Source organism: Cryptomeria japonica, chromosome 8 (assembly GCF_030272615.1).
Source record: "Cryptomeria japonica chromosome 8, Sugi_1.0, whole genome shotgun sequence".
Classification (NCBI taxonomy): domain Eukaryota; kingdom Viridiplantae; phylum Streptophyta; class Pinopsida; order Cupressales; family Cupressaceae; genus Cryptomeria; species Cryptomeria japonica.
The window spans coordinates 15,766,834-15,781,173 of record NC_081412.1 but is presented as its reverse complement, the minus strand read 5'-3'; the positions used below and the strand labels follow the sequence as shown (position 1 = coordinate 15,781,173).

The 14,340-nt window shown below is 34.7% G+C and overlaps 1 protein-coding gene across 1 annotated transcript in view; it reads left to right on the top strand.

Annotated features, from left to right (window-relative positions):
* Positions 1-225: 225 nt before the first annotated feature.
* Positions 226-14,340, top strand: part of LOC131048800 (uncharacterized) — a 240,750-nt gene continuing 226,635 nt past the window's right edge. Inside the window, exon 1 of the mRNA XM_057982872.2 lies at positions 226-836. Coding sequence (XP_057838855.1) covers positions 646-836 — 191 coding nt within the window. The 5' untranslated portion in view covers positions 226-645. The remainder of the gene's footprint in view (positions 837-14,340) is intronic.

Sequence of the window (14,340 nt, the reverse complement as noted above, 5' to 3'; positions counted from 1 at the left end):
CATGCATTCACGGGGAAACAATTTGTCTCAGATTTTTTTTTTATTTTTATCCACACGATCTTTCTTCTAATTTATATTTTTCTCACGTACCCTTGTAAACTATTAATGTGACCCTATTCTCCCTATTCATTCCACGGAGTAAGTAATGTGACTTGATTATCTATTCATCGTTTTATGCGAGTCGAAACCAATACATCTAATAATAAAAAGCATGGGAGATAAAGGGATGCGATTTTCATTTTATGATTTACGAGCGACATTGCCAATCAATTGAATTTAAATGTCTTAAAAAGCTTCCAGCAAACCAGAAGGCAGTATTGACGTTGGATGACCGGTCAACATAGGGGCACACACCGGCTAAAACACGTAGCAGACCACTATAGGGAAAAAAAACAATGATATTCTGACTGCGGAGCTTTTTCGGTCGGCTCCCAAGGGTTTCTGCTTTCCGTGGGTGTACTCAGATATTTCCCTTTTAATCGAGCTTTAATTATTCTGGAACTACTTAAAATCTCTCTTTATACTAGCTCCAAATCAAGCGGGGGAATTTTGAAGGGATCGAAGGCCGTTTAAGCTGAGTATTTCCGAAATATTTAGCAGAGGGAACTCTGGAGGACTCGCGGATATTGTGTGCTTGGGCTAAAGATGGAAAATGCGGAAACTGTTGTAGCGGATGGAGAGGCTGGGGTTAAAATTGGAGGGGATTTAGAGAAGGGCCACAATTTTCGGGAAAACTTAGATGACTTAGCAGGAGACAAGGATTCGAAACCCGCCGAAAAGAATATTTGTCCAAATGAGCAGCCCTCGCTGAGAAGTGTACTCACAGACCCTCTCACGTATGTATTTTAGTTCTTTTTTACTGCATTATGCATATTTTTTAAATCTATTTTTTTGTTTGATTTTTTTCACTTAGAATTTCACGGACGTAATTTAATTTTTTGTAAGTGCTACTGGAGGATCAATTCTTGCAGATGGGTCCTAGGGGTGAACAGGCCTTAGCTCTTCTGGCAATGTTAGTTTATTTTTAATTTATTCTTCCATATTAATGTTAATTCTTTTCGGGTGTTATTACGATTTTTGATTTAATTTCCATTACATTTTTTAGGTTAAGGATAACTAAGAACACTACTGAGATGGGTTGTAGTGGCGAACAATCCTTACCTTTTCTAGGCAAATGCTTATGTTTTATTTAAATTTTTGCCTAATCATTATTTTTGATTTAAATTTAGTGTGACTATTGTTAGAATTTGATCATCTAATTGGGATTGTGATTATGATTAGGAGATTTGATTTCATTTGCATTATTGCAATTCTAATCTGGAGATTTGAGCTCGAGTCACTCTCTTTAATGAATGCACCAGTACATTATTACACCACAACTCTTTGGAATTTTTAATTGAAAAATGAAAAAAGGTGGAATCTAAACTTCAAGCTGTTGCCATCTATAATGTCAAGAACACAATATCTGAAAAAAATGGGTACATACTGTGGGGATTTGAGTCAATTTCTTTACAAATGCATCTTTTATTATTTTACGTTAATTGTTTGGAATTATTTTATGGATTTAAAAAAAGGGCCTATATTAAAGGCTTCAAGCATTTGCAATTCATAAACGCATTTTCTGGATAAATTGGTTACACAACGACTAGAAGTATTGACGTTATAAACCACTCAGTGTGGTTAATCATCAAGATGACTGATATGAAAACAGATTAGGGCTCCTTGTATAAATATCCCTGATTACAACCAGGAACAGTGATTATTCAATAATTAATGCTGACATTTAATAGTTACTGTCTTTGTACAATACTAAATAAATACTGCTAACGTCATTATTTATTTTTTATTATTTTACAGTTAAATAAAAGAGGGCCTCAATGGCCCTCAATCACAGATGAAAAACATTTTATCAACTCTTGCATGGATTGTGTGACTTTTTAAACTGCAAAATTCAATTTGGTACTTTTTTTTTTCGAGTTTTTAATTGAACACAAACCATTGTATATTATGAATGTCAATCCTCAACAAAAGAACAAACTATGGTTCTTGGTGAAACCTTGACATAATTTTGGTTTATATCAGGTTTTTTGAGGAAGAGGTTTTAAGCTTTTTTGGGCATAGAACAAGTCATCATTTATTTTGAACCCAAATCGTATTCTATGTTTTTGGGGATGTTTTATGAAAATTTTAATTAGTAAATTATTTTCACTGGCGTCTTGACTTAATCTCAACTTGTATCAGGAGAGCTTTGTAGGATAGTCAACAATTTATTTTGTTAAACATTTGGTCGGTTTTTGTGTTGCTAATTTTAGTCTTATGTTAGGCCTCAATGCATATTCAAAATGGTTGCAAATTTTTTTATCTAAGAGGACAACACTCCTAAACTTCTTGACAAAGATGTAGTTGGTCTCATTCTATCCTTGCTTGGGACAAAAACAACAGTGGAACTACTACTATATGATGTTGCTAGTCAAAGATGCTTATGAACTTTGAAAATAGAATAATAATTACTTAGGAAGATTAGTGAAGCAAATTGTGCATAATCATGCAAGTATATGTCTTCCTCTTGTTTGGAGAAGTGATGGTAGTGTACCCCCAAAACACATTTATCAAGATATGTGATGGTTGATTTGTGGCATGCATTATCTTTGACTTGATCATTTGACAATTTCTAGATTGCATAATTATAGTGGTAGTTAGCCTAATTGGGATCATGAGATCACCATAGCCTAATTATGCAATATATAAGAGGCAGTGATTAGATAGTGAATATGATATTGCTAGTTATGTTCTTGTAAGACATTGGGAGGTTGCGTCGTCAAAGTGGGTTGGACTAGTAATTGTTGTTTTGCTCTTATTTTGTTGATATTGCTGCTATACTATGTTTTTGGGAAAAATAAATGTAAGCATTATCTTAGCATTAGAGATCATAGAGCATGATCCTAAATGTTGATGCAAAAAAATACATTAATTTTTTTAAAGAAGCATATGAAATCATTTACACAGACTGTGGAAACATCGCGTCTACTTTTGTTATCTTGTGGATTTGTGATATATTGATGTATTCTTTTCTTGTGATAAAGTAATTTCATTATGAGTGGCATCAAAGCAGTGATTCTACAAAGTGATTTTTTTTGGAAATATTGGAAGATTTTCACTACTTTTGTTTTAAAAAACAAACAAACAATCTATATCTATCTTGTAAAAAGGGTGTTCTCTTCATGGAGCTGTCCAATTGAGGCGATTTTGTTGTTGTTGGGATGGTTATTTTGAGAGATTTCTAAAACATGGCCATAATAACGATCCCAAGTAATATCAAGGGAAATACGTTTGCGTCAAATTGATCTATGAATTTGATTCATGGCAATTCTTTTGGCATATTTTTAGGGAAAAATTAATCGACTTTAGTTCAAAACTCCATGCAATGGTCTATTGTTGTTGCAAGCAAGGGTTAATATATTGGGTAGCTTTTCACTTCACTTTGAATTTGTTCTGTTCAATTAGGAATTTTTAGTTTAGGGTTTTTTTGACACCTTTTCCCAAGACAACAATAGTTTGATTCATCTTAGCAAGTACACAACAATATGGCTTTTTGATAATCCTATTTTGGTCTCATGGTTGAGACAATGAGACCTTCTACCCAAGGTAGACTTCCTTTGGAAGACAATTTGAATTCAAAGGTAGATGTAGTAATAGAAGTAGAGTTTGCACTAAATTTGGATAATTGTCTTAAAGCTATCAATAATTATATGGAGACTCTTGAAAATCAGAAAAGAGATATTGGTTGAAACTCAAGTGAGCTGAAACAAATGTTTGAGCAAGTTTGTAATTAAAGAAATTCAACTTAAGGATAATGAAGTTTCCATCATGTCATCAACTCTTGCATTAGGAGCATCGCATTGGAGATTTGCATTTAGGTCCACAAAGCTTAATTCCCAAAATTGATATGCATACAAATTTGATGGCTAGAACCAACTCACATGGATATATCAAATGCAATAATTTTTCAATTTATGCAAAGTTCTTCCCTAACAGAAAGTAAACATTATATTCCTTTATTTGTAGCTTCAACAAGTCATATGGTATCATTAGTTGTGTAGATAGAAATAGATCTTTATTACTTGGTTTGTTTTTATGGGTGAATTGGCAATGAAATATGACAACAATTGTGTCAACTTCTTTAGTTAGCTAGTGAAGCTTAGGAAAACAAGCACATCCAAGGACTACATTAACCAATGTCTAATTTGGAGCCCAAGAGTATGTGGTTTTCTAGACAATCACATGCTGTACATGTTCTTAGAAGGACTGAAGGATCCAATTCAACATGATGTAATAAGAATTTTTGATCCCACAAATGTAAATTTTGCTATGAATTAAGCCATAAGAGTATAGGAAAGTCTATTGACCTTGAAGAAATCACCCCAATGTCTTCTCATCCACAATTATCCATCGACACGTCACCAAATAAAAGAAAATGGGCCAAAGGGTTGTGCTTTTATTACAACAACAAATTTAGTAAAGGACATAAGTATGTTGAAAATAAGTTATTCTACATTATGGGAGCACCATATGTGGATGGGGAGCAGGATTCCAAACACACGTCCTATTAGTTATTACCATGCCACAAACTCTTAAGTTCATAGGGTTTTGAATGAGTAACCTTATTGATTTAGCACCCATTACTTCATTGACAATAAAGTTGTAGCATGTCACAATTTGTTTCTTTATTTAGCCCTTTTCAATTTATCGTAGCCAATAGGGATAAAATGAATTGTTTATGTAAGTACTAGAACATTAAGTTACCTATGGGTGATTATTTTTTAGAAACACCATTTTTGTCATTCTCATGGGAGGAGCAAATCTTTGGTTCACTACACTTGGGACAATTGAGATTAACTTTTTTAGAACTTTGTTGTTGTGAACTTAGTTGCCCAAATGGGTAGTTCCCACCAGACAACTAAATTGCTAAAAAGAGATCTTTTGAATTTGTGGTCAAATTGTATTTGTCAGAGGTTCAATAGTTGTTGGCATCTCATTGAGTAGATCATTAGTCTATTCTTCTTGAACACTTGGTGGCAATTGGAGTTATGCCAAAAGGCCTTCCTCGAATAGGGATTGTTATCATACTATCAAACTCTTTCTATGGAGTTAACTACCTAGCATTGGGCCATATGAATATCTATATGTACAATAGCGTGATATTGAATGTATGACCTTAGAAATGGTTGAGTTAGGGATCACTTTGACATAATCACGGTGGATTCATTTGCAGTGGTGATGTTTTATAAGAAGGATGATATGTAGCACATTTACCCAAATTACTAAGAGCTACATAAGTTCATTGTTAGTGATTATCATAAATTATGTATTCTTGTTGTTGACGATTTACTTGATAAGTTAAACGGGGCACTCTTTTTTACCAAATCAAATCTTAAATTTGATTATGACCAAATCAAAATTAGAGCAAAAGACATTTCAAAAGCTGCTTCTTCACACAATAAGGTCATTATGATTTTTTGGTGATTCCATTTGGTCTCATAAATGCCCCTTCCACATTTTAGAGTTTGGTGAATTCCATTTTCAAACCATTTTTGTCTAGATTTCTCCATGTACTCATTACAACGAGACCTGGGAGGAACATCTTCAACATGTGGATCAAGTTCGATAGCTGTTGCAATGAAGTAGCTTTTTCCCTTGTTTTCTAAGTGCTTGTTTGGTGTAGTAAAGTATCTAGGTTACATACTCACAAAATAGGATAAAAGCCAGTCCTAATAAAATTAGGGCAACACCCAAATGACAAATTCCCATGAATCCCAAGAATCAAAGAGAATTCATAAGACTTATAGGTTGCTATCGAGTATTTTATTGTTTTAATTTGTACCCTTTATTGCAACACAAAATGGAGTAGATTTACAGTAGAATTGATCTTCAAATTAGAAGGGGAAGCTCCTTGTAAAGTAAAAACTAACTTACTATGAACAATATGCACTTCAATTTATTATGTTTATAGATTTTTCGTGGGGATTTCATGTTTAGGTTGAACAAACTTTAAATTTGTATCTTTTTGCATTTCCCAAGTGTAACAAGTTGGGATTCTCTTTCAACACAAGGCATAGGATTTTATGCTTTTTTACTCAAAATAAATTTTAAGATTAGATGCTTGCACACTTTAGATAAAAGTAGAGACAAAAGAATTGAAGTATACATGGATTGGATAGGTTAAGACATAAACATGAATATTGTGGTAAATTAAATGTAGGGCTTTATATGAAGCCACAATTTACATCTTCAAACTAACTTGACTTCAACTCTAGCTATGATTCCTTGCACATCTTGCAAGCTTTATTGCGAATAATTTCATTCACTGATTCCAATATTGCAATATGCAATTGTTAGTTGAATTGGTGATTTAAATCATTTTAATTAATCTTTCAATGCTCACATCTCTTGCATAATGAGATAAATGATCTAACAATAGCTGACTCTAGGCTATAAATAGAGGATGCTCACAATAATGAAAAGCTATAAATAACTGGATCTGGATACAAATAGCTTTCCCTTGAATATGTTCTTTTTGGAAATTATAATGGCTAAAACTAGATTACTGAAAGGCGATTTTGGATGATGAAGTTGATGAATCTTATCATGGCAAACCTTTTGAGATCTTGAAAATGAAGTATATGGTAAGAAATTTCTCTTCACACCTTTTTCGAGAAGGCCAATTTGATAATTTATGACATTAGTGCTTGTAGTTGTGCTAACTCCTCATTCACATTGTCAATATATCAATACTATCATTATTTTTGGGTTTTATAGTACTTGCTTGTTAGACATCTTCTTGGAGATACTCAAATTTAGTCCTATTGAAACTAAGGTCTCAAGTGATCCATTGTTGTTCAAAAGTAGTTTTTCAACCATATTTATTGCATCCTTTTTAAAAAAACAAAAATAATACCCCAAATGAGAAATATCTAAGTTTGTTTCCTTTATTCAAAACATTACCTTCACTTTTGGTAAAAGTGATGCTGCTCACCATTGTTACTCAAATGGCTATAAAAGCTATCTTTGCCAAAAGAAGCTTTAGGGATTATGTGTCGACAAGTTTGAAGTTTCTTGAAATTGTTGACAAAGTTTCAAAGTTTTCAAAGTCTTTTATGGTTGTTGAAAGAGCACAATTTATAATTCATGATAGAGCATTGGTATTTTGAGGAGTGCAAGTACACATAAGATTGGGATTGTTTTAAAGTTTAAATAATACAAAAAAATGATAAATTAGAAGAGCAAAATGACATATAAATCTACCAAGGCCACTTCACTAAAACTTGGAATACAAACAAAGCATGTAGTTACTATTGGTGTAATTAATTTATTTTATTTATCTCCTAGGATATAATTAACTTTACTTAAGCTTACTTAGGGAATTGCATAGGAGTAGTTGGAGCATTTCCACTTTAGGTGGATTTATCCTTTCCTAGGATGCATAGTTATTTGTGTTGGGTGGTTGAGTTCTAACTAACTCCTATCTACCCTTGCATCTCATTGAGCCACATATCATTATTGTGTGCTTTCATCTCCTTTTGCCTTGCCTATATAAGCGGGCTTATGGACATTGTTTATTTATCCAACTATTTGCATCTTGATGAGAATACAACTTGTTCTTTTCTCTATTGTTCTCCCTTGTTTGTGCTATTCTTTTGGCCTTTAGATCTTGGGTTGCTATAGTCAATTCTTACATGGTATCAGAGCTTTTAGAGTGGCATTGGTTTGCCATTGAGAGAATTTTGGTGCAATTTGGAGTTTTACATTTGAGGCTTTCTATTACATGGTCAATATTGGAGCTAGTTGGGTCAGATCTAAGGTTACCATTGTATTGAGAAGGTTCGAGAAAGTCAGAATTGCCTTTTGTTTTGTCCAAATCCGATATCAGAGGCCAAATCTACAACTGTTTGTAGGTGGAAGGTGGTTGCCAGACTCGGGAGCGATCTGCAACTTTGGAGCACTTTGGGCCAAATCCGACATCACCATTGTGCTCTAAAGGCTCAAAACCCCAAGATTGCATGTTCATTCACCAAAATCCGCCATTGTCACCCAAAGCTAAGAAAATTCCCCTCCCTGATTGCCGTTCGGACTTGCAGGTATAGGTCTGATTAAAAAAAATAATTTTCTATTTTTTAAATTTTTTGTCAGAAATTAAATAAATTAAAAATCATTTAGAAAAACACCCTTTTTTTTCGAAAGCCATTTTTTTGTTTTGTTTGAAAACAAAAAGAAAATAATTTTTTTTTGGTACCCTTGCGGTTATTGTAGGTACCCAACAAGGGCTCGCGTATGCAGACCCTGTCGGGCCCTGTGGCTTGTAGGGACACCTACGTGCTAGGGTACTACCTTGCCACCATCATGCCATGATAGGGTACTACCCTGCCACGGTAGGCGTTTTATCTTATTTTATTTTTTAAATTTTTTTAGTATTTTTTAATAATAAAAAATAAAAATAAAATGCTTTTAATAAATTTTTTAAAGTTTTTCTTTAATGTTTATTAAAGTATTTTAACATTAAATAAATTTTTATTAATTAGTTATTAATAAAAATGTCTTCATTTATAAAATAAAAAATAAATTTATCTTTATTTTTTTTATAATAAAGTTTTTTTAATGAACAAAAAAGGGTTTAAATAATAAAGTAATTTAAAATTTTCTATATTAATTTTTAATAGTTTTTTCATGGATTTTTAATAAATGTTTTCATTAAATTTTCAATTAAGTTTTTTTAAAAACAAAATGTCATTAAATAAGCAAATTAGGAATTTTTTTTTTCTTGTCCACCTATCATACTTTTATTGCAGCGTCCTCCAATCGGAAGCTAGGGGGACCAGTTGCTCCTATATTTTTCTTGGCAACATATCAATCAGAGGCATCTTCATCTGCAGTCTTCTACAGGGCATTTTTTTGGTGGCATCATCTTCATGTTTCTAGATTTGCATCTTTGTCATGTCATGTTTTATTCTCTTGCACGAGCTATGTTGTACTCGCACTAATATAATGTGTCACACCTCTTTGTACATTGTCATTGATGGCATATTTGATGTAATCCTTCTGTACTTAATAGATTAGGAACTATCTTGTGAGACTTGGTACATGTCTCTAGATGAGAATGTATGTAGTTTGTGTCTTCAGTTGATGCTCGTACAGGTTGTTTCCATGCTTGATCTTTATCATGGTTGTCATTCTTCATCGACAATGGTACCCGATTTTGTCACACTTTGACATTCTTGGTGCAACATTGGCTCTATTTCTTCCTAATAGGGAGGAATGTTGGTTAACATCTTGGACCATCCTTGCTGTTGATTCTACATTGAGGGGGGGCTTCATGGTCTCTCTTATTCTCTCTTATGTCGGGGACTTTTTCCTCACATGAGGTTTTGTTCTTCTCATTGAGAGCATTGTGTGTTTTCATCTTTTTTTGTTTGTGAGAGTTGCATTGCATTTGTACATGGATACTGTAATGTTCCCTACTTGATCTATTTCAATATACTAAAATTGATTGATATAGTTATTAACAAGTTCTTATTTATTTTCCTCATTAAATGATTAATTTCATTATTCATGGTTCTTAATATAGATATCGGACCCTGCTACTACTTCAGTTTTAAGGGAGAAGGGTCTATGTATGTTACCAAAGCGCTTAGAGACCAAATACAATAGGTTCCCTCAAAGTTTACAGATCCAAGCCCTTACCTATCTTGGGTCTATACCCTCAAGGCTTATGGGTCGCTGATCCCCACCCTATCTTGGGACTTAACCTATTGCTTGGATTTAGACTGCCCCTCTTTGGAACATCTCATCCCCATCTTCTTAAATACTGACAGTAATAACATGAATGAAACTATAAGTATACTAACTTCTCATGTATAATAAATATATATGAAATTAAGTATGACTGTCATACATATTGCAGTATATATTAGTATTATATTAAATTCTGCATTACAACATTATCAGGTTTCGTATATTAAGCATACATACTCAACACATCCCCTGCCATACCACCAAGAACAAAGATGCTACTGCCTATAACTTAATAATAGTTCTGATCTGATCCAATGCATGGTGATATCACTGGATGCTTTTGATTCCTTTTCTTTATATCTCTCAATGTGAGGGAGAGGTCACACCTCTTCATCGTGTATGCCCTTTGGCAAAAGACACACCCTTTCACTGTTAGCATCCTTTTGAAAGAGTGCAACTCTTCATTATTCCTGCCCTTTGAAAGGGACACAACCTTTCATGATTAGATCTGCACTTTTTATTTAAATCAGATCGACAATTCTCATTCTCAAATTATCCCCCCTCAAATGAGGTTCTCTTCTCCTTTTTTATATCTCATGCTTGAGGGAGTCACAACTTCTCATTTTATGTCTTTTGACCATTCATTAACTTAATTAAATTTTAATTATATTGAATTATATTTTTATTAAATTTTTAATATTTTAATTTTATTATTATTAAATTTTATTTCAAAGTGGGGACATTAGAGTCCACCCTTCCTAAATTTGCTTGGCCTCAAGCAATGTCAATTTTAATTGTCTCAAACTGAGTCATCTATCAATATCAAACACAGAGAATACACATGAAAGACATGAAGCATACACATGGATATATGCAAACATAGAGCATACACGTAAATACATGTATTGTTAGACACACCCTTTCACTGTTAGGACCCTTTTGAAAGAGTGCAACTCTTCATTATTCCTGCCCTTTGAAAGGGACACAAGCTTTCATGATTAGATCTGCACTTTTTATTTAAATCAGATCCACAATTCTCATTCCCAAATTATCCCCCCTCAAATGAGGTTCTCTTCTCCTTTTTATATCTCATACTTGAGGGAGTCACAACTTTTCATTTTATGTCTTTTGACCATTCATTAACTTAATTAAATTTTAATTATATTGAATTATATTCTTTTATATTTTAATTAAATTTTTAATATTTTAATTTTATTATTATTATTTATTATTAAATTCTATTTCAAAGTGGGGACATTACAAAATTATTAATACTACCACTGCTTAATACATTATTAGTTATTAATATATTTAGTAATGGCAGACAGAACTGACACATGTCAGATCTGGTCTGCCATTGTCATGAAATTATATATTACCATAGTACATATTTCAGTCTATGTAAATATTATTATTCAAATTCTGCATAAAGACATTATGGGGCTTCATATATTAAACATAATTATTAAACACATTCCATGCATACCACTAATAACAAGGATGTTGCTGTCCGTAAACTTTATGATAGGTCTGAATTAGTCTTCTTGTCTCCTTTTTCTCATCATGATGATTCTTCCCTACCATCTTCATCACTATTTTACGTTCCTAGTTCATCTTTCCTTGTAATGTCCCCTACTAGGTTCAGGCCAGTTTAACCACAATTAATCTATTTCAATATACTTATGACTTAATCCAGATTGATTAGGCAACAATTCCATCTTGACGTGAATCAAATCAGTAATATTCCATAGTTTGACTGATCTATCAATTATTAAATTGTTCATTCACTATACTAGGTAATTAATTTTATCATTCATAATTCTAAATGCCAATGTCCACCTTTATTACTGCGTCAGCTTTAAAGATGAAGATGATGGTCTTTGTTACTAAAGCACTTGGATACCACAATACAATAGGTTCCCTCACGGTTTACAGGTTGCTGATTCCCACCCTATCTTGGGACTTAACCTTTTGCTTGGATTTAGACTACCCCTCTTTAGAAACATCTCAATTCCCAACTTCTTAAATACTGACAGTAATAACATGAATGAAACTATAAGTATACTAACTTCTCATGTATAATAAATATATATGAAATTAAGTATGACTGTCATACATATTACAGTCTATATTAGTATTACTATTAAATTCTGCATTACAACTTTATCAGGTTTCGTATATTAAGCATCCATACTCAACACATCCCCATGCATACCACCAAGAACAAAGATGCTACTGCCTATAACTTAATAATAGTTCTGATCTGATCCAATGCATGGTGATATCATTGGATGCTTTTGATTCCTTTTCTTTATATCTCTCAATGTGAGGGAGAGCACACCTCTTCATCGTGTATGCCCTTTGGCAAAAGACACACCCTTTCACTATTAGCACCCTTTTGAAAGAGTGCAACTCTTCATTATTCCTGCCCTTTGAAAGGAACACAACCTTTCATAATCAAGTCTGCACTTATTTAAATCAGATGTGCACTTCTTATTTCCAAATTATTCTGCCCTCAAATGAGTTTCTCTTCTCCCTTTTATATCTCACGTTTGAGGGAGTCGCAACTTATCATTTCATGCCTTTTGACCTTTCATTAGCTTTAATAAAATTTTAATTATATTTAATTACATTCTTTTATATTTTAATTTTAATTTTTATATTTATTCTTTTGTATTTTAATTTTTTTATTATTTATTATTAAATTATATTTCAAAGTAGGGACAAAGTTTCAAAGTTTTCAAAGTCTTTTATGGTTGTTGAAAGAGCACAATTTATAATTCATGATAGAGCATTGGTATTTTGAGGAGTGCAAGTACACATAAGACTGGGATTGTGTTAGGGGTCAAAACGTATGTTAGTATGAATAATAATTATAAGTGTGTTGTGTTATGCTTATGTTTGTCGCCGAGAGGTTCCCGTTAGGTAGTTGGGAGTTGGTGACGGTTGGCAACTTGGCCAACCGTCGGGTCTATATATTGTTTGGTTGGAACCTCAGCAGGGGAGATTATGTATGGACAACTCTGGACATTGGAATAAAGATATAACTTTCTGGTCTACTTATTATCATTTGTCATTTATGTTATGATTGTTATGTCCCATGAGTACTTGGTACGTGCAGGGAATACTGTGTTATCTGATCATTCACCAACTATACATTTAGGACTAAACATTTTGGCGCCGTTGCCTGAACGAACCTGGAGATAACTATGGCGGCAGGCGGAAGCAATTAATGGGCCGACCGTTTAACCAGCAATTAATTGTAGTGGACAGCGACACGCACGAAGAGAGTACTGCGGAAGAGGAATGAGAGGATCAGTTGACGACAGACTTGTTGGAGTTGTGGGACGTGTCGGTCATGCAGTACGTGCAGCGAGAGGCTCAGGAGAGAGCCGTCTCGGAAGGCACTGTACGTGGTGAACTCACCGTCAGCACCCCCGTCTTTGACCCACTCGGGAGTATTCCAAGGTTACTCGCCAGAAATTTGATTGCACGCTAAGACCGAAGAGAGGAAACAACAAAGGAACTTCGGCGGCAACAAGTCCTCCGACGGTACGAGGAACGAAGTTGTAGGGAGGAAGAGGAGAGGGAGGCCAGTCGGCGCCGTACCTCTGTCACTTGATGCCCCTACGACTGAACAAAGATAGATGTACCACTGCTACCGAAGGAGTAAACGAAGGAACTGTACGAAGATCTCTCTGTATAAAAGAACAGGCAGACAAGAGACGGCGACTAAGAGAGGTTGCTGACTCGAGGAGTCCGAAGAAACACAATAGAATTCAGAGTGTGAGTCGGAGTCGTAGTCGGGAGAGGCAAAAACCGTTTACGTGGAAGGAGTTGGCTGAGGTCGCTAGGAACCTGCCACTTCCAGACGTAGCGGAGGAAGATCTCGCCGACCAGGCCCCACACTCAACGTCAAGTGAAGAAGACTCCAGAACCGAATCACAAAGTACCCAATCGAAATTTTCCGAACAAGGGGAGGAGGCGGTACGGGATCTGCGCAAGGAAATCGCCACTATTTTCGAAGCAACGCTGTCCGACATTAAAAACTTGTCCTTGTCGGAGGGCATCAAAATAGGAAGATCGGATCCGGAAACCCCGAGAGGAGAGACTATAGAAGTGAAGGTGACCAAAGCCCAGTTGGCAAGGGCCCAACCAGACCAGGAGCGTACGGTACCCTCCAGACACATAGTACCTTTCCGACATATAGCCATTTCCAGGCACTGCATAAAACCGCACAGAAAAGAACGATGGCACACACCCCGGAGTAACAAAAACTTCCAAAATTCATGGGCGATAGGTCAGAGGACCCCGTACGACATTGCAAGACATGTGTCACCATCTGGGAAGCAAATGGCCAGGACGACCGGGACTACTGGGTAAAGGCATTTCTGGCCACTCTGCGAGGAATAGCTATTGACTGGTACACAGACCTTGATGCTCAGCACAAAACGTCTTGGAGCAATCTAAAGAAGGCCTTCGAGGAAGAATTCAAACTCCTACGGGATGACAACGAGATTGTGGCGGAAATTTACAACACCAAACAAGGAAAAA